Source organism: Schistosoma haematobium, chromosome 1, assembly GCF_000699445.3.
Source record: "Schistosoma haematobium chromosome 1, whole genome shotgun sequence".
In the NCBI taxonomy this organism is placed as follows: Eukaryota; Metazoa; Platyhelminthes; class Trematoda; order Strigeidida; family Schistosomatidae; genus Schistosoma; species Schistosoma haematobium.
The window spans coordinates 52,791,814-52,815,587 of record NC_067196.1 but is presented as its reverse complement, the minus strand read 5'-3'; the positions used below and the strand labels follow the sequence as shown (position 1 = coordinate 52,815,587).

The 23,774-nt window shown below is 33.3% G+C and overlaps 1 protein-coding gene across 1 annotated transcript; it reads right to left on the bottom strand.

Moving 5' to 3' along the window:
• Positions 1 to 230: 230 nt before the first annotated feature.
• On the bottom strand, positions 231 to 23,007 carry MS3_00010165 (uncharacterized protein). Its single transcript, XM_051218523.1, has 13 exons — positions 22,858 to 23,007; positions 20,483 to 20,694; positions 20,236 to 20,451; positions 17,496 to 17,611; positions 16,513 to 16,945; positions 15,714 to 16,194; positions 13,341 to 13,489; positions 11,638 to 11,726; positions 11,065 to 11,182; positions 8,824 to 9,120; positions 5,784 to 5,950; positions 3,240 to 3,296; positions 231 to 950 (listed from the first exon to the last, which is right to left on the bottom strand). Exons 2-12 carry the CDS (start codon positions 20,615 to 20,617, stop codon positions 3,266 to 3,268), a joined length of 2,232 nt encoding a protein of 743 aa, XP_051074463.1. The 5' UTR covers positions 20,618 to 20,694; positions 22,858 to 23,007; the 3' UTR covers positions 231 to 950; positions 3,240 to 3,265.
• Between the last annotated feature and the right edge of the window lie 767 nt (positions 23,008 to 23,774).

The window sequence follows — 23,774 nt, the reverse complement described above, 5'->3', positions numbered from 1 at the left end:
TCGGTGTTAACATTTGTCATTTCAGGTAAACACGATCACTAATATTATAACCATTTGATTACTGAATATTAACTAATTAGTAAATATCTCAATCCCAAGTAAGGTTAGTTAAAACCTTAACAACTTAGTAGTATTTTCATTAATTAACAATGGATGACGCGGATTCGAACGTCACAGTGCGACTGTCATCTAATAAGTTTAGGATTACAGCTTAAGAATGATCTTTTTCAACCAACTGTGCAATAATACGTGGTATTTTTTGGATCCAATAGAAGTTTGTAAGCAAATGATGACAAATTTCAAAGTATAATAATTAATGTTATCTTGCTCTACTCAAATTGGAAAAAAACAATGATTGCTTTATTCTACATAATTAACATTTTAAAAAAAAGTACAAAGTGGTAATAAGTGGTACAAAAAAACAAGAAATCAACATAATTATTGACAAGTCGGAAACATAATTAAAATAAAAACTGGAATATTCCAGTTAGCATTACGTTTTTAGTTGTATAAAATAGGAAAGGTATAAGAGAACAAAAATTATATTTCATCAAGATACAACTGGAACAATCTCTGTCAGTTTACAAATCAACGCTTGTGTTTAAAATACATCTGTAATATCGGATACAAAAATAAAAGATGGAAGATTTATGAAAAAAATAGAGTATAAAGAAAAAACTGGACAAAAGTATACAGTATAGATGAATGATTATTCTCTGTGGGAATAAGAATAAAAATAATACTTGGAGTAAGCAGTGGTTTTATTTAAGATTTTATCTAAAATACAAAATGAAAAAATAAAATCTGAATTCGCGGTTACAACAATTTGATATTTTAAATAATGCTCATGAGTAGTTGAAAGTGCTGTTCACTTATAGTTTATGTAGAAGCGTGTATTTGATCCAAGTTATTACGAATTAGTTTTATTCGCGTCTATTGACTAGTTTAAGCTGATAAAAAGTATCCGAAAAAAAGAGAATATAAATCACTTTAACGATTTCATCACTTCTAACTCTTTTTTAAGAGAATGATATTCATTTTGCTTTATCAAAAGTAATTTTATATTCACAATTAAAAGAAAAGGGCACTACATACTAATCTATAAATCATAATTGTTATCAATAAAATCAGTTTGATGACTATCCATAATGTAGTGGCTTAACCTCGAGATAATTTGTTTAGCTTCGTTTATCAATCACCCTGATAACCGTTACTAAATTAATACCAACGGGGCATGGATTCAGAAGACAATACGAAGCGGCGATTGCAGTTTATTATTGGATCAGATCAACTCCGTCTACTCATTGTTCTATCGGAATTTATAAAAGGGACTAATTGCTTTAAATTATATTATTGGATAGCACAGATCACAATTACAAGCACATCGAGTGGCTTTGGAGCAGACAGACTAATGTGTGCAATCAAGCAAACACAGAGACAGATTTATAGTCAAGTCGAATTAAGGTGCGGCGAAACAAAGCAAATGCCATTAATAAGATTCGAGAACATATTCATACGAGAAAGCGAATGATTCATTGAGCGATATTTAAGCAAACAACCTTTAAGGTAGAGAGAGGGATATGTGGGTAGGCTGTCTCATGTGATCAAGCATACATGTTTGTACAGACATGATAGTGATAATAATAGTAATAATAATAATACAAAGAAGTAAATAGATTGTTACTGTTCGAATAACACTGTCTGTTAAATAAGTTAATTAAAGGGTTCGACGAAATTAAGCGTAAACAAACTTAATTTTAGGGAGGGTTGCTATAATAGTTTCTTATTACATGATCATGTGCATTTTGAATTTCCGTGTTCTCGTTCTCAATCATCCTTTTTGTTATCGTTTTTATTTTTCACCACGTTATAATAACAAGGGACAATAACATATAATACAAATCAATATACAAGTCTTTGATTCATTCTTCTTCTTATTATTATTTTCTTCTTACAACGTCGAAACATACAGATATAATGTTACGAGTTTTTCATGTGTCATGCATGGTAATTTTGCTTGGCGTAAAAATTATTTCATCAGAAGTTGCATTATTAAATGTTTAAAGCAGTAGTATCACAGATAACATGAAAGTACTATCAGTGGGAAGAAACTTTTAATAAGATAAAAAAGTTTAAAGTAAATAGAACCAGTTCACATAGATGCATCAAAATGACCCTAACTGAATGAATAAAAGAGTTTACATACGCTACTGTTATTGATGATATCTGACTATATTATCAATACAAACTTCAATATAAAGTGATTTATTAGAATTTCACCACAACTGACTAGCAGCGTGTTCTGTACAGGACTTAGTGGCCGTTCGTTCTGCTTAAATATAAGTTAATGCTAATAAGCTGTTAAATGCATCAACATAACTTCGTCAATATCAGTTCATGTGAACAACTATGACATCAATTTGACTTGGGAAATGTAAGAATATAAGGCAGAGGAAACACACAAAAAAGCAAGAGGATTTTTAGAAGCTTGGGACTTTGATTACGCGCTTACCATTAGACATATTAAAAAAGACTCGATCCAACAATTAACAAGATGAAGGGAAAACAACTACAACGTTATAGGTAGAAACAACGGAAACATACATCTAAACAACAGTCACACAGTTATGAATAACAAGAAACCAAATCCTAGGTTAACAGACACAACATCCAATCGATTGCGGAGAGGTTTTATTCAGCCACTTATAACTAAATTATGTACTGATGATGTTGTCAAGACAGTTTCAAGATTAAACCATTTGGCGTAGAGAACACAGCATCAGTATATATGTGCTAAATAATGTTGGCGTTTGAGGCAGAACAGTAATTTTTGTAATTTATATCCTTTCTTATCTGGTAGGTTGTCCAAAACTCAATGTTACAAAGCATATTTTGATATCCGAATTTTATGCTTTAACAGTCATTTCATATGTTATAAATATTCATATAAAGATGGTGACCAAAATTTAATCGAGTTAAAACGTCGACATGTGTACACTAAATAACAATTCAGGTATTTTAAAGGACTTAATTGGCGTATTGTTGCTTAAATTTTGTTCCACACACTTTACTTAAAATAATCGTAATTCTGTGGTGAATTAAAATAAATATTTCTTTCTCTATAATAAATTTCATTAAAATTCCACAACAATAAATGATGAAATTAAAACATTTAAAAAAAGTTTTAGTTGCCAAGAGAATAATTCATTGACAAAAAGAAATGATAACGATTCACTTACAGCACAGATACCTGTTTGCAAGCATTTTACATGCACAAACATCCACTAAAAGATTGGCTATATAAATAAAATAAGAATAACCATTAATAAAAAATATTATCATCGAAAATTTATCATCTGAATAAATTAATTATCTGGTTTTTGGTGCATCTAGTCGATACCGATCACCACATAGATAAAACTTCAGCGTTTCAAATTATTTATAAAATCTCGCCGAAATAGCCTTATGGTTCTAGGATTCAACTTTTACTTATAGCAGAAGCCATAAGAATACACATCTAGAAACCCAACCTTTATATGCAGAAAAAGTTTATACAACCATTGAATCTACCCTAGTTTTCTACCTAAATACCATTGCATGTTTCAAAACCTTTCTTTCTATTCTCGTAAAATTTCCTCAACATCGATTTCGTTAACACTTAAATTCCTAGTTCTAATCTTATGTAATCTGATGATTAATCATATTAACTGTACCCGTTCAACTAATTACTTATCATTAATTCCACAGATAACAAAACATTCATATTTACATACAATTTTAATTATGTAACTGTTAGTGATAATTAATTGACCATGAGAATTCACTTTAGTCCTAACCTTAATTTCGATCTTCCAGGCGTTATGTAACTAAGTGATTACTATTTCTTTAAACTGACCATCCAATTGGTATCGTCTCTACTCAGTTATAAAACATTTATGTTAGTATGGAACCTTGATGAAGAACTAAATGAAACGAATTATTTCACTGTTCAACTTGTCACTCTAACAACAAATAAGTTTGCAAAATAAGATGAATTCATCCTATTTCACGACGTCCCACCAGCTGCAAACAGCCTAAAATTACACATATTAATGTGATTATAAACAAATTTTCAATGTACTTAAGTTAATGAAGTTCAGACGAGTATAAGAAAGGAATCATGACAAACGTAATAACACGAGGAATAGTAAACAAAATGTACAAATATAAAATAGTTGAGACTGTTTGGTATTTATATTGTTGTAAAGTAATAATTCAGAGTAGATGACGTCATAGCTACAGGTAATCATAATGAAGATAAGAGGGTTACGTGAGCTTAAATAAATTAAAAGACATGAAGTTCAGCAAAGGGATTTCTTTTCAACGAATTTATCAGAGGTGTACAATCGCATATATATATATATATATATATATATATATATATATATATATATATATATATATATATTTTAAATGGCAATCAAATTAGTAAGCGATTACACAATCATTCAATGTGATTATAAACTAGATAGAATAAATAAGTGAACACTAACAAGATTATGCAAAACATAAGAATCCGATGAAAAGGGGATTGAAAAATTGACAAAGGTTATTTGGTTAACACGCTGTCGCTATCACGGAAAGGCTTGTCACAGTTTCGTTGTGTATACATAGGTCAGGTCAGAAGTGCTTGATAGTTATTACCTCTAGGAAACGGAGTAAAATTGTTCTTTGTCTTTTGATTATTTTTAATGGATTGGTTATATTCACTTCATCTTTACTATTCAAAAGGTGCTTGACGATTGCAGTCGTGAAGACCTTACTCTTTTTACGCGTAGAATCTTAGGAATACGTTTAGAAAATCTATTAGAAGCCTTTCTCTCTATCTTTCCTATATACTTGCCACCACAGGTACATGTAAGTTCTTAGAATTGTTTAGAGTTGAATTTTCATGTACCTGTGGTAGCAAAAAATATATACTAATTTTACTCCTTTTTGCAGAGACTATCAAGCATTTCCGACCTGCTTATATCTGATACTGTTGCTCTCAATTGAATCCAATTATGATTAAAATATGTTGTTTAAACTGTTCTTTATGTAGTACGATAGTGAATGATATCATGTATATTGTAAGTAAAAGATAGTAAAATAATTTTTATTAGCTAAAATCTGAATAAAATTAAAGTGTGTTTAAATAGATTCCAGCAGCTATTATGAGACGGATAAATTTAAGAAAGGTGTAAGTATATCATATAATTAACTAAGCCATCAATCCAGTCAATTTATCACCATCGTAGTAAGTCAAGTTTTTGATCGTAAGGTCTTTCCATCCATTTTGGTTTTTTTGCCTCATCAAACTCCAAAGTACTCTTGAGTTTATTGAATGGCTTCCACCAACCTAAGTTATCACAATTGTTACATAACAAATTTTACTAATTTTCTGATTCTAATTCACTTCTGTTTCTGCACACTTATATTTTTTTCGCTCATTCGTTTAATAGTCTTATCTATATTAAAGCTCACTGATAACTTGTCATTTCAAGTGCTTTAATTGTGCAATATCATGATATCTTTCAATTCGGTCAATACATTTGATTAGTTCGATTACGAGTGTAAATAGCTACAAACAGCTGCAGAATATAATGAATTCTAAATAGTGTATTTCATTTATTCTTTCATGATGTCCAATTTTTTCTAGTCTAGTGATAACCAGTACATGATTTTGTATTCACAAAATACTGAGCTATATATTATTACGACCAACATTTGCTTTAAGTGTAAGGAAGAAAATCATGTAAACTTACGCTAATTGAGATGGAAATGAACTACGATGAGTATCACCCAAATGGTAACAACGATCACTGCTGTACAAATGATTTCCTGTATTGAACGGAATGGAATTTGATGTGGGCTTATCAGCAATGCTTGTTATGGATAACAAACGAACAGAATCGTTTGAATGATAAAGTACCTAGAAGTCATTTTAAGAACAGGATATTCTGAAATGTTTTTTACAACTAAATGAAAACAGATTAATATTACAATGGAGTTACGGAGAAGCCTCAAACATAGAATTGGCTAATATGTCACAAGGAGCTGTTATTTACCCTCTTTTCTATGATTTTTTTCGTGATCTATTATCTTCAATAGAAAAGACTTTTGTTAAAGATGCGGACGATCTCACTGCATGTACAATGATTCTTACCTATTTACATACCTTTAAAATGAATGAGTTCTTGTCTCTTATTGAATTGTGGTCTGTTGTTAATGGTCTCACACCTAGTCCATCTATGTGTCAAACTGTTAACTTTAGCCTGACATATGAACAGCACCTAAACACCCTGTTGGAACCCCATAAAGATGGTACTATTGGAGATTCTTCAATAAAAACGTTCTCAAAGGTCATTTATCTTAGTGTAATTTTTTCCTCTGATCTCTCTTGATCTTCCATGTTTGGTTAATATTGAAGAAATTTTTCTGTCTGACTTACTGTATAAAGAGACCTCATGCTTTTTACCCTACAGAATACTAACTTTTACGACTTGTTAAGTCTTGCGTATTACCTATAATTCTTTACTGTCCTCCATTAATTTTCCCCACGATTGTGAAAAAAGACTTTGCTGTATTGAGGAGTGCTGAAGGCAGTTAGCAGGATGTGCGGTGAATCTTTTAAGGCCATTATTAATATGGTTGTGGATAAACATCTAAAATCTTGTAAACCTATGGAAGGTGTAGTCTTATCAGGTACTAACCATCCACGTCATTTATATCTTTCTCCTTGTATATCTTCTGGTAGAACGAAATTCCAATACATCAGAATACCTTATCTAGAAAATATACCATGTGGCAAACAGGTTGTTAGAGCTGACCTAGTCAACAGCTTGTATTCTTAAACACGTTTCTAATCAAAAGGTTGTACAGATTCAAATCTTAAAAAACGTTTCATTTAATTCCAGGTAGTTTATCTACTTAGTTTATGTACATATGTATGGAATTAGCAGTTTCCTTCGCCTTTTTTCTTTTTTGTAAAAGGAACTTGTTGAAATACCTTGTGCTGTGAATGCTATATTATACCTAAAATATATTATTGAATAAAGCCACTAATAATAATGATAATAATTCGAAAGATATTCCATTTTTAACCAAGTGGATGTAGAATCTAACAAAAACCAATGTAAGGGGAATATGAAATTTCCTCCATCAAAATACTAGACCTTTAATGTACATGAACTATAATGATGCTATGTATAAGTTACGATGTATGGGTTATAAAGCACTTAAAAGCCAGAATTTCAACTAACTGATATGACTGAGAAGTTTCTTGCGCCTACCTAGTTAAGGGCTACCTTAGCATGACGGATGAGTGGCTTAGATTGAAGTCAAATAATGATTAACTAGTGTCAGTGATTAATATTGTTGCATCGTATAAAAAAATGAGGGTTTCGAAGTACAGATCATCTAGATTTCCTTAATCAGTGCTTGAGAACATTTAAGATGATATAACTATAAATCAGTTAAAATGGCTTACAAATAGCCCGAGGGAAACATAGTCTCACTAAAAATTCAGTAATCATCTCGGATACAAAATTCAATCTTATAATCAAGGACCTCTCACTTAGCTTAATTAATAAATTCAAATCTATTCATCTTTTATGAATGATACACTTTCAAGAAATATTGAATTGACAATACATTTAGCCTAAAATATTATTACATGCTTAGTATTTTGCGAGATAGTGACCTGTTCCATTTCATTTGCATAAAGATGGCTCTTTTCTGACTTAATCTTAGAACTTAGAACTATTAGTATATTGTTTACATGAACCTAGGGCTTTCCGTTAATATTTTTTCCTAATTATAATTATCATTACAAAATGGTGGTACATAATTTTAGACCAAAGTTTGCTCTCAATAATTCCAACTTAAGACACACATGGTGAACAATCTAAAACACTAAAGAATCATTTTATTCTTCTGAAAAATTATTTTCATGTTTAATTAAACCAAGCTGAATCATTGTTGATAGTAGTTGTTTTTTGTCAAGAAAAAGAGATTTCTAATTTCAATAAAACATTTACCTTAATGAAGTTTGCTTCACTGCAAGGTTTAAACCTGGGGTATCGGGATCAATAATATTAAAATGTCACTCGATGAGAATTATGAATATTATCGAAAATTTGTTTTGAATTGTAGAAGAACCTAGTAAAATACCCAGCCTTCCCTTCTTAAAATCACTAGCACTTACATCCAGATTTTTTTGGGCAATTAAAATAACAGGTATATGGGTATGTGATAAAGAAACATTTGAATGGTTATTTCTTCAGCATCGAAATATGTGTCATAGGTAATAAGGTTTCAAAAATAGTTTTCAACATGGGAAAACAACTTATTAATGGTGTTTCTCAATTTTTGTAACGATGAAAACTAAACAAGATATATGTTCATCCTTAATATTTAAATGAACTAAAAGTTACGGTTACTTGTTAAAAAAACCCAACCATTTGAGAGAAGGATAAATGGTTCAAAATTTAGATAAAAGGATTGAAAATGTAACTTGACAGCTGGCTGACCTAACAAAACAGTAATATATTTCAGTTGACTTGAATGATTCGACTTGCAGTGATCTGTAAAACCTACTGATATGCAATACGGTAAAAGTTATAAAACTTTAAACTCAACAATAAAGATAAATCAGTACCGATTTTATTTCAGTTAATTTATCTCACGCACTCTCAACAAGGTATTTTTAATCAAACGTACAAAGTATATTTATATAACATGATAAGTACTAGTTCTCATAGTAAAATTTAAAAACAACCGTTTTTAGATTTAAAATCAACTTACTGAGGCATTAACTAAGTTATTTTCTTTAAATTTAGACATAGACGAATGACAAAACAGTCCACATTGTTTATCACGCTTTGATTTTTTGGGATTAAGTTCAAGACTACCAGACTCACAAAACATATAAGAAAGCCGATTGTTTTTTTCGGTATCACAGCCGATGGATTTACGTCTACGGTATTCTTCAAGTTTTTGTTCCATTCTAGATGACTCAAGAAAATTTACTGGTGAAAGGGGATTATCAATGGTCAACTCTTCCATTCCCATCCTTTGAAAGATTCGAGAAGATTTCATTGACTAGCGGTAATGGATCAAAATAATGATATTTACTGATAAAAGGTTAAAAACAATGTTTAATGAAAGCTACTTTTAAACTGCACAAAAATGCTCTATGTTGTGTCCTCAGTTAAATATGAAATCACATTGAACTAGCAACAACAACAGTCAAATAGCCTATGGACAGTGATGATTTGAATAGATTATCTGTTGTTGAAATTTTTCCATATAGCCATGCCTATAGTTATTTAGCCAAAGCCAAACAAAGACTGATAAAGCTCAATAAATCGCTCCAGAATTAAAACAAGAAGAAAACCATTTAGTGTAAAACTGGTTTTATTCTTTTATTAAATTTTACTAAGCTTTATTTCTATCAGAACCATAAAGCATAACATTTGAATAAGTAAAACAACAATGAAATTGTTATTTGTTAATTTTAATCAGAACACATTTTTAAAGAATGATTTTTCACACAAGCTTTCAATCCATCTATTCCATGAGTTTAGCCAATAGCATGGTTTAAATTAATATAAAAATTATATAACTTTTCTTAAATTATTGCTTTATTTATAACAAGGAGTCTTAAATTTGTATATATTGATAGTGATATAATTTAATAACCGAATACATGTTTATACATCATGCTTTAAGATATATTAATTAGGAAAGGAATCGAGTAATTGATTTTTCGGTTGAAGTTTAAGCAGATGGGGTTAAATTCTAGCTTATAACCCTTGGCTTTAATATCAAGTCATTATATGGCCGAAACTGAAGGTGTTTTATCGTGAAAGTAATTTAATCTCATACATATATAACACATATTACCTGGCCTTCACCTAATTCAATTCGTTAATAATCTAACAATGAAAGTATAGTAAACTTTCGTAAAGATGCAAAGCGCTTTTATTGACTCATTATCCGGTGAAAATATCACTTTTTTGATGGTCTTCAACTACCAATATAAAACTGGGCTTTAGTACTCTTTTCGCATATTTCACACTATAATGAACGTTCAAGGTACAAATATTTCCGTTCTTCATATTGAAAAATAAACACATGTTGCAAGAACTCAAGCTAATTAACTATGATTACTTTATTGACCCTTCATATTATGAATTGGCAGACATAGACGATAAACTCAGCCGAAAATTATTCTTAGTTAAATTCGAAAACACGTAAAGTTTGTATCAAGAATAACGCACAACGTAATCCTCTATGGTCTGACGTCACATACTCAATAACCAAATCGACGTTAACAGCTTTAATTATTACTTAAGCGCTTATGAAAACAGCAGCTGACAGAAACTGATTAAAATTAAGCCTGTGTTATGATATCGACACATACAAACCACAGTATCACACAGCTTTTATAATGGAAAAAATTATTATTTATGTTTGCAGAGTATTCGTATTATTTATTAGAATACCTAACAGACACTTTAATAGTAGTAAGAGGAATAGTGACTTGGTAAAACTACTACCACATATAATTATCTACGTGCATTGGTACGAGCGATACATCGAGGTTTGACAGCTAGTTGATGTTAACGCAGATGAAGATGAAGGGGTTGTCCATTTAGTTCGATATACTGTTTCTCACAATCAGAGCACTTTGTTTTGTAGATAACATTCGGCTTTTTTTTCTTATGTCATTGCATACGATTGATTGGAGTCATTTTGCCGGTTTATGTTGTTTGTGTATGCTTTCGATTGGCTTTTTGTCTAACTCAATATGTTTATTACGTCACCCCACAAAATGTATGACGATTTGTTAGGTAATAATCCGGTTCCTAAAAACTAAGTTATGACAGTTTCTATGGTATGTTGTATACTGTAACTGACTTAAACGTGTGAGGTAATATGCGAAGGGTAATAAAACGCAATACGTTCACCATATTCTGTTCAGCATGTTGTTCTCTTTTTATGAGAATTTATATGAAGCTCTATCAACTGAAGAATTCTCACCTCTTCGACTATACGTTTCTGTTCTAGCCATTGTTCAAATTGAATAAAATCTGAAGCACGCATTGGCCACTTCGCACTGCTTTCCTTACGAAGGCTTTTTCGTGCTGTTTTAACAGCTCTAAAAAATAAATAGGTTTTGAAAATGTCTAAGTATAAAGCAATACATAAATCTGTTAGTTCAATGACCTAAATAGCCACAAAGAAATGGAACATCCTAAAAAGAATTATACTAAAATGAAGTAAGTAATAACATATATATTCAACTAGATGAATAAATTTAAAGTGTGGAAGTACTTTGGGTTATGTTAAATTTTAACAAATCGGATACTTCATTTGAGTCATCATAAGTAGGCTAATATGTTTCTTTTGTTTAAAGAAATTCACTGTTGAAAGTTTGGAAAGATTTGTTTTGCATTGATGTAAATTTTATGTGCATTTATATCAAAACTGTATAACTAAAAAACCACACCAAATAAATATATTGAATCCGAGAATACTCTGGTTACATAATTGTGACTACTAAGAATATGACAAAGTAAAAATAGCTCTTCAAAGAATGTATGGAACACTTACTGAATGGCTGTCTCCAAACTAGATATCCAATCTTCAGCTTCACTTAAATTACCATTCACGATAGTAAAGTTAGCGTCACGACAGTGCACCTAGAAGACAAAAATATTCGTATATTAATAATAACTGATCTCAATGTAAAAATATAACAGCTGTGATAGAATATTTAATTTCTATATAATATGCTTGAAATTTTTGCAAAACAGAAAAAACATAGTAGGATGAAGTCATTTCATTTCATTTGGTGAGCTCTAAATTCCCCACTGACTTTTATAAATACTTAAGATGTTTCACAAATGTAATTTCCTATACAATATGCATAAAGTCATTCAGTTCACTAATAAAAATAATCATTACTTTCTATGTTGATATCATCTCCGAAAATTATTATTATTTTCACCATTAATATGATTACTTTACTAGAGTTTATTGGTAAATAATATGAATTTTGTGATCTTGTCAACTGTGATCGTAGCACCTTGAACATGTTTCTTGTACTTGACGTCATGTTTTTTTTCGCTCCTATTTCATTCTTCTATAAAGTGAACTTGGAAATATAGCTTATGATAATAATTTTTCGCTCGTGAACTTGATAATCTTACTCATATTACACACGAAGCTATATTTGCAAAACATTTAATGTATAAGTACAATTTGGTGTATGTGTGGAAGGTTTAGAGTACAAGATATGAAATGAATTCATTTCAACCTAAAACCCTAGTGCTTTCTGTGTCTTTTCACAAATATTTATAATAAGTATGAACCAAATCTAACTAAATAGCCGATTCATTTCCTTACAAGTGTATAGGAGGTTTCCTTTGATACTGGATATTCTTGGTAACAAAAACGTATAATCATTAAACCACTGGGAACTTACGAATCGATTTATTTTATCGACATTACTTATTTAAAGATGATGCTCCTCGGGTATTGAAAGCAACAAGGCTAGACACAATAAATAAGTAATTACATATGACATTAAATTATGGGTGCTATATCTCTTCTGTAGAAATAATGAAAAATGAATAGTACTTTGATTTACAAACGAAACAACTGAAAATCTGGATTACTTTAGAACAGTAATAAATTTTCTATTCGACAAAATCATTTACTTAGGCTGTACATTCGTATTGAAAAGCATGCAGTAAACTGTTTTAAAAATGTAGGATATGAGGTTTGCACCTATGCAGCAATATAGAAACGGCTAACTAATTAAAATAGATGCATAAGACAATTAGAATCGTCGGAGACAGTGTGTTTGCTGAATACTTATTTTATATGAACTGGAACCACGACCATTTGAAGAATAAGTTCAATCGAAAGAATTAACCGTGAATGTGTTGTAGAAGGATATTAACACAATATAAGGCTAAGTATAAAAATCATTTATTTATGATATCCCTAAACATTTTAATTACTATTACCAATAGTTTGGTGATAAAAACAGTTCGATTATTGGCAGTTTATAAAAATTAGTACAAACTGGAAGATGGATTCTAGTATACCCTATTGAAGTACAATTTCTGGATGAAGATCAGTGATCTTCCTTGACAATAAAAAAAGCAGATATATATCGATAAGATTTTTAGCCATTGATCGAACACACTGATAATGCCATCTTATTACCTAATTATATGCTAAATGTATATTACATGATTACCATGCACAAAAATAACAAAGTTATTTAAATGAAAATTAAGACATACAGTGAAACTGTATTCATTCAAAGGTTCAGGGTGTCTCATTGTGTAGTCATCTTCATTGAAGGTAATAAATGAATCCGATTTCAGTCTTACGACAGATGTTGATCCACATGCATATTCATCGAACGCCAATGGCGTTGATGCAGTGTGACCTGAAAAGAAACCCAAATACAATATCACCATCTTTGACTCATAGGTTAGTTCAATCTTAAATAACACGTTTTAATAAGCTGGTCATTGCATAGTTTAGTTTTTAAAGATAGGGACAACTATCGACTCATTCCATGATGTTGGTACACTCTCTAGTTCCCTAACCTTTGTAAACAACGTCGTCAATTCCTTAGTCAGAAAGTCACCACCATCTTTAAAAAGAGCCGGAGGTAAGTCATCTGGGCCAGGTGATTTGTAACGCTTCAAGAGTTGGAGTTCCTTGCGGACTTCCTCCTCGTTTGGTGGATCAGTCGTCACCGGCCATGGAGGGCAGGACAGTCTGACCGACGGGCTTCAATGAGTTGTAAGGAACCAGAAGAAACCCACTGCTTAAAAGCGGGACGTTTCGCAAACCCACAACTGACTATTCCCGCCATTTTCATGGCGTCATGCAATTGCAACCAATGCTCATCTATACTTTTCGGTGGAGTGGTAGCTAGCCTAGAGGCTAGCTCGGTTCGATACTTACTTGCAACAGAAGTTGCAACCAGCTTGCTAATATCAATCCGTTGATGGTGGTCACTTCGTTGTCCACCAAAAAGTAAGGTAAGATTGGTGCAGACCAAAGCATGGTCAGAGTTCAGATAGGTACTCCAAAAGGAGCGGCAGTCTTGTACACAACCACGCCAGCGGTAGCTGATCGCGATGTGATCAATCTGAGTCCAGGCTTGAGATGCAGAGGGAGGACGTCAGGTGGCACATCGGCGGTGACTGTGCCGAAAGTTAGTGTTAGCCAGTAACAGGTTGTGGTCTGTGCAAAGTTGCAGTAGACGGTCCCCGTTATCTGACCTACGACCAACGAGTCCCCATCGGCCACCTAAACGACTCTCTTCTGTGCCTAGACGCCCGACCTGGGCATTCAAGTCTCCGGCTAGTACTACAATATCTGTCGAACGCACTTTCTGGAGAAGAACAGATAACTAGTGGTAAAACTCATCCTTGATTGCATCCGGGCTGCAATCTATCAGGGCATAGGCGGAGATGACGAAAAGACATTGTTTCTCACGCCGATTTCTCCTCACTTTGATGGAACTCTCTAATCTAACAGTACATAACCGACTGTTAATGGGGATCCAGTCGATTAGTGCTGCCTCAGCTCTAGCGCTCAGTGCGACACCAACGCCAGAAAGACCAGACGAAGATGCCACAGGGTTCCCGGATAAGCGCACGTAAAACAAGCTTTTCGAAGCGACAGATGGAGATCGAATTTGTAGTACTTCACCAGAGTCTTGAATACGGGTCTCGGATAGACAGCAGACATCGATATGAAGACTTTCCAAAGACATAGCCAGCCCTATCTGTTGTCCAACCTGCATAAGTGTGCGAACGTTGAAGGCAGCCAGTTTGAATGGTGCATGTGGTTTCAGAAAAACTGCTTCAGTACTCATATTCAGTGGTAACATACAATTTTCAACCGGACAGTGACTCGAGAACGTATAGATAGAGTCGAATTTCCACCAAAGACGAGCCGCTGTATAAGTATAAAAGAGGGGGAATAATGTGGTAAATAGTAATAATAATAATAATAATCATTTGAATCATTTGATTGTTATTCGAAGCGAGAAAAGTAGTTTCCATAGATATAGAGAGTTCATCATTTGCGTGTGGGCTGCGATACTGCCCGAGTGCCCAGACCGAAGCAGGTGGTTATCTTAGGGGGCCACACCCCGAGCCTTTGACCTAAAGGTATAACCCACAAGGCAGTGGAGCATCGTAAGGAGATGCAGTCCCATGGTAACCGGTGACCAGCGATTGGTGCATACGCCATTTGTTCCCGCAGGATACTGGAGCCCATGTGCACCATTGGTTTGGAATCCGGTTAAAGCGCCGGACATTCGCTTTTCGTCTTCACATTTTCGTAAACAAGACCCCCGCCACGAGAAGGCAATGAGTAGGACTTCCCTGGCAGAGGCTGTGTACGCGTGGCCGTGTGAGAGTATTTCAAGAGGGAAAGCGGACTCTCCCCACTCTCGGCCGCACCAGGGCATTTGGGGGTTTTGTAAAAGCAAATAAACTGATGACATAAATTCATATGCATAAGAAAACTGATAAAAAAACTGAATAATTCAGATTTTTTTAATGTTAAGGTTTGATGACAATATACAACACTTAGCAAATAAACAAATCAGGCAACAAGTATTGTAATTAACAGAGAATAATACTCACGACTAAATCCTCCGATAGAAATTGGTGAAATAAACACTGAGTTGTTCTGATTTGGTTGACATTCAGGGGACTCAGGGATCGGTTGCAGAAACGTATTATGTGGTTTAAAATGAATTTGAACATGACAGTGATGAAGAGGATAGACAGCAACACATGAAAAACAAACTTTACTATCTGTTAAAAAATCAGTTGAATCGTTAAAAGTTTGAGAGTTAGAACTTTGTGAGACTGATTTAGAAAATTTAGGAACGTGAATCAATGAGTTTGTGTCATTCGACTTTCGAATATGTTTTGTAAACCCTAAAGACATTTTTCTTCCGTACAACTGTGTAAAAGGATCAGGATATTTTCGGCTATAAACACACTTTTTCTTGCTGAAAATAAATTCCAACTCCGTCTGGGTTCGCGGTTTAGCACATATCAGTATATCAGACATAATCACTAGTAAACGAGTTTCCGCAACTCCATCAAGAGAATTCACCTGCAATGAAAAAAGCTATGATTATATATTTAACAAAGTAAATAAGTTGGGTTATCGACATAGAAAAGGATTGAATTGAGAGATGAATTACATCAAAAATGATACATATGAAGTTGTACTCAGCTTAAACGCTCAATACTTATAGGTAAAGCCTAAACCCACTTTCGTTTTAAGATGTTAATGAAGAGTGATAACAATCCAGAAACTAAGATTTCGAAATATGTAGAAAGTCAAAGATTCCTGCTTAGATGGTATAAAATTAACAAAACGACTACGTGATTTCAAGAACCTAACACCATAGAAGTTTAAAATGTTTACCTTTTTCACCAATCCATACTTCAATAGTTTACGCCCAGGTACTAGAATGAGGTTTTGCGACCATCTGCCAAAAAGTCTTGATTGTAATAAAGCGGCCTTAGTAGCTTGTTCACTGATTCTAATCTGTTCATTTAAAAATGTTGCTATCGCTACCACACTAGCAAAACCTGCAATAAGAATAATTGTGGAAGCACACATTCTATGAATATAACGTTTCAGATCTGAAAAACTTGAATCATGAGATTCTGGAGAGTAATGCACTTGATGATGATTATCCCATAGTTTTAAAATAAGAGTGGCTGCATATTCTGGTATCATAAAATGTTGACGAGCAGCTTCGTTAATACTAATGGCACATTTATTTGCTTCTGGATTACTTAAACCGTCCAGTTGAAGGCAAATGATAACAAGTTCTTGGAGTATTAAAGAATACCTACAAAAAATAGAAGTTCGTTAAATTTTCGCGTACATCCATCAACATTGCGGAAACATAAAATTAATTTTACTGAAGACATACTCCTTCTATTCAACGGCACGTAGAAAATAATTAATAACCTATCTGTGAGACCACACACATGTTTGTGTACTAATGACTAAACCACACAAATCGTGGTACAGGCAAAAATATTAAACGCATGCATAAGCGTGAAGTTTGAACCACAGACCACAGGAAACATAATTTGCGAGAGGAGCAATAATACGATAATATTATAATTTCGACAATTTGATTCTGACACAGTGTAGCGGTAGTTTGCTGACACGTTTGGTCAGGCATGTAGGTTTTAGCCTTCAAGGGTATCTAGAACTATTTCTAATAGTTCTTTCAAATGACATCAATGTCCATAAAATCCTTCTTTTAAGAAAATTAATGCGATCAGGCAAGGCATTAATATATATGAAAAGTTATACTTAACAGGCATGGTTCTACAGATATCAATTATCATACATAATAAAACCAAAGACTTATCAATACAGAAACATACCGAGGAATGCGCTGTATGGGCATTATGAGGAGTGCTGAAAGCTGTAAATTAACATCTGGTAAGCTTTCTTGTTTATTTATAAACTCCATTAGTCCTGGTATGAATGCATTACAAGTCTAAAAGACCAAAAATAACACTTAATTTAACATGTACGGATACCACGAATCAAGCGAAATTCTAAACCACATAAAAGTAACTTTTTCCTGCTAACCAAAAAGCACTCAATTGTATTCCGTGAAATGATTGTTTGTAAATGTTACAAAATAATTTAAATTGCAAATGAGTTCTTTTAAGAACTATGATTAGTTTCAAAATGTCAAACAACTTTTACACTAATAAAATCTTAATAAAGGATTAGTTCATCTTACCTAATGACTTTTCACGGTTGATTTATAATTACGCTTGTTAATGTGTGATTTTATGGATCCTCATATTCAGATCAGTACGTTTTAAAAGAGACGTACACTTTAGATATCTTCATTCTTTGAGGAAAACTTTCAGACTAAGGGTATTTTTTCTTGTTTATTTTTATAATGTGAAGTTTTCTCTATTATATTATAGCTAAAAATCAGGATTTACTACAATATGTGGAATATGGAAAGAAACTTTTATGAACCTATGTTGTTCGTATTACAAAAACAATGCATTACGGAGTTGACAAAAGATGTTCCTGAGAGATCATATGGAGTTGGGAATCTACCTGACCACTTCAAGTAACAATTTCGATAATGCGTGACTTAAATAATGAACGTAAGAAGAGAAAGAAAGCGTACTTAGTTCGTTCAAAGCCTAGAAAATTGGATTCCTAATAAATCTATGTCGGAATGTTCGTAGTTTTTCGAGTGTTTATCCTTATCTAACTATTTAGAAGTCTCATCTCCCGGTTTCGAATTTTGTGATGGTAGTACTGTTTACAAGTTCAGGTTTAAAACATCTACCCATAAATAAGAGGCCTAATACCTTTTATCTACGGGGATTTAGAAGGACTTAACTCCAGTCTAGTAGATTGTTGCTATTATTATCTAAACTACAGGCACAGAATAGAAAGGATGTTGACCAAAAGAAACAAAAAATCCCTACTTAAACTGAAGAAAAGATAAGCACAATATCCTCCAATAATGACCCAGCAGAAGAGACCATGACAATTGACTTAATCACTAAATAGCCCGAGACAAACAGATGCAACCTCTCAGGATTTTTATGTAACACTCAAACCCAGCGGTACCATGTCACTAAGGCATTATATCTATCCAAAAGTATATAAATCTGGATTACCGCTGTGGCAGAAAGATGTATAGCAGAACCTCTAAGGGTACTGCATAGAGACGTTTCACAGCATGTCGTAAAAGATAGTCTCAAATCTATTGATAAAACCAGAAAATCGGAGATGAATAATAGATTTATGATATCTAGTTCAGAGAAATATAACCAGTTCTTTCAGTTAAATAAGTCCCTCTCAAGTTTAAGAACTAAAAGAAAACCATGAAAGGACCGCCACTGGCTTTAATTAGGAGCCGTGTCTAGTGACGTTTTAATTCACCGTGTAGTACTATCTCTAGGACCTAACCAGATAGTCGTGGAGGACTGACATAAATTTCGAACTTACTCAACTCTTATTCCTACATAACGAATTTTTGTAATTAACTGATTACACAACCTTGTCTGTAGATTTGATGTCACATTCGTTGAGACTGTGACTACCGTTTTAGAGGAGACATTGTTAAACTGATCAACCACCAATTGTTTGCAACTGATTTCATTCTTAACTGCAAAACCTATGTATTAGTATAGAGCCTTGATGAAGAACTAGTGGAAAGAAGGCATTTCTTTGCCCAACTTGTTTTTCAATATCCCGATGGAAATATCTCACATACAATGATTATTGTCAGGTTGCATTTTAGCTCGAAACTTTCAGTCTATAAAATACCTCAGCGGAGGCCATAAGGACTCTGTTTTACAAATTTTAGAGTATATCAATCTTAATCTTTTAAAGTACTCTCCATTTCTGTCATTGCACTAGTCTCAGCATTGATTCCTTTGTTCACAACATTCATGGAATGTTGTGCAAGTCAGGCCTTTTTACTGCCTGGTTGTTTCATTTCTTTGCACGATCTCGCACAGACGAGTTTTCTAAATTCAGGTCACTAGAAACTATGCCAACAGGGAGTCAACGATTACAAAGTAAAAGAGATCGGTGAACGTTCAGTGTTTTCATCAATACAGGTACAGGGTCATCCCAACCTTGTATCAACCATGTAGTCTTCACAGCTTACGCTGAAAAACTCTCATGCCTTTTTCGGAAAGCTAGATCTTTATAATCTCCCCAAACTTTCCACAAAATTAATTAGTTTTTCTAATGCTCCAAAGAAAATCTAAGTGCCTCAGTTTGCTTATATATTAAACAAACCATGTATTTCAGACGTAAGATTTAAGCTGTGTAGCTCTTTATGCCAATAGTGAAACGGTGCAATTAGAGGAGTTACTTTTAGTATACTATATTTCGGTTAACTATGTACTGCAGTAGCAAAAGAGATAGGCCAGGGACAAACGAAAAACTTAAGAAGTTAAGGGGAAATATAATAATTTGCAAACTTTTAAGCTGAAGCAAATATTAACATCTAACCAGTTTGGAGCTTAGATGAATTTGTATTTCGATTCGGACTACCTGATCTTGTCATTAACAGTAACAGTACAGATAGAAACATAATAAAAACAAAACCACGCAAACTGAACAACTCGCCTCCATAAACACAACGTTTGTTTGGTAGCGGTTGGCATAATCTGCATATAATTTCAAACATGGAGAAATTTTCAGAAATGCTTTCTCTACTCCAACAGTTAAGACAGACTCAAGAAGAGTTTCATTGACACTTAAGATGGGCACGAGACGTCCAAAAATTTCAGAGTGTATATCTTCTGGCAAGTATCTGCGGTCAATTAAGGGCCTTGCAAAGTACTAAAAGATTAGACAAACAATATGAAGTTACCTTCAAAACCTTCCTGAGGCAACTTATGTATTTAATTTCAGAAGTCACGAGTTCGTGTATTAGGTCATCTTTTGATCGTAGAAGTTTGACTTCGGCATTTGAATTATTTGTGCGTAAAGAGAATGAATTTTTCATCGGCAGGACTTATAACAAAGGTAACAAACGTCTTTTAGAATGTTGTCAAGGTTAACTTGAACTTTCTCATAATTCAGCTGGAATAGAAGTCAAATTTATGCGAAAGTGTAAAATGGAGGAACAGAAATAAAGCTATCATGTATGCAAAAAGCATCAGTAAAAGACTTCAGATATATCCACGACACCGTTTGTAGGTTAATCACTACTAATGTATAACCAAAACAATTAAGCGTACGCAAGAAGCAGGATGAATGTATGTCAATTTCCTCAATATATTAAGAATATTGTCAAACGTTGCCTAAAGTTGATTGCTTATTTAAGCCTCATGCCTTTTTGGGACATCGGTGGCTGACCAAAGATCTTCGAAAATCTCTGCGTTAGGCTCTCCTTTCCAGCTACTGAAAGTAACATCTACGGTGTTGATGTCTCGACGGGATATCTACTTAGTTGGATACACTGGTGGTGTTCTCATGACTTTCTTGATCCATCGAAGGCGGTGAGGTAGGTAGGTTGTACCCTAGGTACAGCGACAATGGTGTGCTATATACGCTTCTCATTGTTATTGTTCCTAATGATAGTTTAGTATTAAGTAACTATAGCTCTCAGGTAAGGTAAATGTACCGTCATGGGAACTCGAAAAATTATAGACCATATGGAAATGTAACATACTACATGAAACATAATTTTTTCATAGGAGGACTAAAATGACAGATTGAATTAATATTGATGCTTAAAGTGGTAACTTCAATTATGGGGCCAAAGTATGACACCATGCGTAGTAGTCAGAATAAGACAGACTCTTAGTCACATCATTGATGGATTCTCTTGAACAGATTCCTTGCGACTTGATCTTCATGATTTTAAAAAGCGGTATTTATAGTTATTCGGCAAATTAAGCCACAAATAATCTTTTTATACCATATTAAGGTTTGCTGGTGTAGTAATGTACAAACATACGCAAATGCGTTACTATTTAAACACTCGAAATGGAAAAATGTAACAAAATTATCAATTGTGCTCATACTTCCATCCAATGTGTTCTTCGATGCATCATAGTACATGAAATCCAATGTGTCTGATAATAACGCTAGTTTATGAACTGACGGGTCTTTCCCATAACACTTGCATGGAATTTGTTCAATTAAGCTTTTACTATGCGTTTCTGCAGAGCCAGTTGTGTTGAAGTTGTATTCTTTAAATCTTTGTTCCCATGGTACGTTTAAGTTTAGTATACCGTTTATGATTTTCAAAATAATACCATATGCTAAGACTCATCAATAAAATCAAAAATCCCTTAAACGTCAGTAAAAAAGTTTCAAGAATACGTAAGAAGCCTAAATAATATTCATTTTTAAACCTAAAGTACGGTCAAAAATATTTCAAAGTTTACTACTTTCGTCTACTATTAAGATGTTTTTATCAATCCATAATTTTTCAACGACAAAATCCTAACTAATTAATCTAGGGAACGCACTCCATATCAGTCAACACAAATGTAATATTTTGTTATGTTTATTTAGCTTTGTGCTTTGAAATAAGTAATTTCTAAAGTGTTTAGTCGAAACTTTGTCGCTGTTATATCTATCAATTTGCGAGTTATAACTGTAAAATTTAAAGTCTTGTTACTTAAAGTTCTACTTAAATACTATTCCGCACCCTTTTGTCCGCTTTGAGTTTCGCGATCCTAGTTTTTTTTTATTTGGTTTCCCACACCTTATAATAAAGCTCAGTAAAACTGCTATACATTCGTAATGATTTTATCCTATTTACGTCCACAGCCTTTTAAAATAATCGGTGTAAAGCACTTTTATGGTGGGAATTTCAGTTTCACCTGCTGATAACGACAAGGCGTTTAGTACAGGCCGCAATCTATGTACGGCATTCGATCCTGATGTGTATGATTAATGCTACAAGTCGTCTACATTACCGTTTTTTCTAGTACATGTTAACATCCTATGAACGGGTTACTGAACAAGTGGATAGTGAAGCTTATTGTTGTATTTTTATGGGCATTGATCCAGTATGCAATCAGGATTGGAAGATAGTTGTTGGTATGCATGGCTAAATATTTAGCCAGTTTGTAGTATTTCGAAGAATCCCATTTTCATGTAAGCTAATCGCCATTTTTAAAAAAAAACAAGAAGGTAAGTCTTGGCCAATGTTGTTTTGGAATTCAAAGTATATTAATGAATTTCAGACCTCAATAAAAATTCGTTTATATTATAGATGCACATTCTTACATTTCAAATAACGCGACTAACAGCATTCACAGGTTTCCGGTCGTAATCACAGTTCAAATAAAAGGATTGCTCAAGTATAACCTGACAACAGCGGTAACCAATACACGCACGAATACGGATTCAGAAATCAATGTGAGCGCTTCTAATCTTTTAAAAAATTTGAGCGTAGAGGGTCCAATACTTTTGAACTTAAAACTGTCAGGTGTATTTGGAAAATTGTTTATTCGTCCTTATATACACCATTGCAACAGAGGATAATTTTCGATAACAAGTAAATCAAGTTTTCCCCATATTTTTAGAAAACTCAAAGCCAAAATAAATTTAGCTTCAGTCACAACTTGGGGAGTTTCTGTTCCAGTTCGGAAGAATCACTTAGCTTGTGTAAGTCCTGGCAATGATAGCTTCTCAGTGGACCTAACTTTTACTTGAAAGATTCGACAGATTATGTTTCAATAACGTGTTCAGTTAATGAATTCCGCTCGTTTATGACTCTATGTGAATGTCGATAGTCAGCTGGCAAGTAATCTGTTCTGGGCTTGCAAACGTTTTTTATGGTGTCCTCATAAATCTACTGTTCTGGTAGATAAAAAAGTGAAGGCATGTTAGGTACAAATTTATTATTTAGGTTTTATTTAGAACAGACCTCTTTGAAGTCAATCTTTCTTCCTTTGATCGATGTGAGTCAGCTGTTACCGAGCACATTTGAGGTGGCTGTACATCAATTTCTGTGTCGAATGTAAGCTGACCTGGTTTACCGGTACACTTTTTAGCTGCATCTGAGAGGCACTTCTTACAAAACCACAAGATACTATTTTTACTAAACCGTTTGAAAACCGCAGACGTTAGATTCGTACAAATTTCGTGGTACCAGCACATGCATTTGTCCACTGCATCTCGGGGTATCCACAACCCGGGCA

What these genes read in the sequence shown, in the direction of transcription:
- MS3_00010165 (XM_051218523.1), bottom strand. Translation starts at nt 20,617, where the DNA reads ATGAAAAATTCATTCTCTTTACGCACAAATAATTCAAATGCCGAAGTC. An exon ending in GCCTCAGGAAGGTTTTGAAG is followed by an intron (nt 20,452 to 20,482) that starts GTAACTTCATAT and finishes CTAATCTTTTAG; the next exon opens with TACTTTGCAAGGCCCTTAAT. An exon ending in TGAATGAATACAGTTTCACT is followed by an intron (nt 11,727 to 13,340) that starts GTATGTCTTAAT and finishes TTTGTCTTCTAG; the next exon opens with GTGCACTGTCGTGACGCTAA.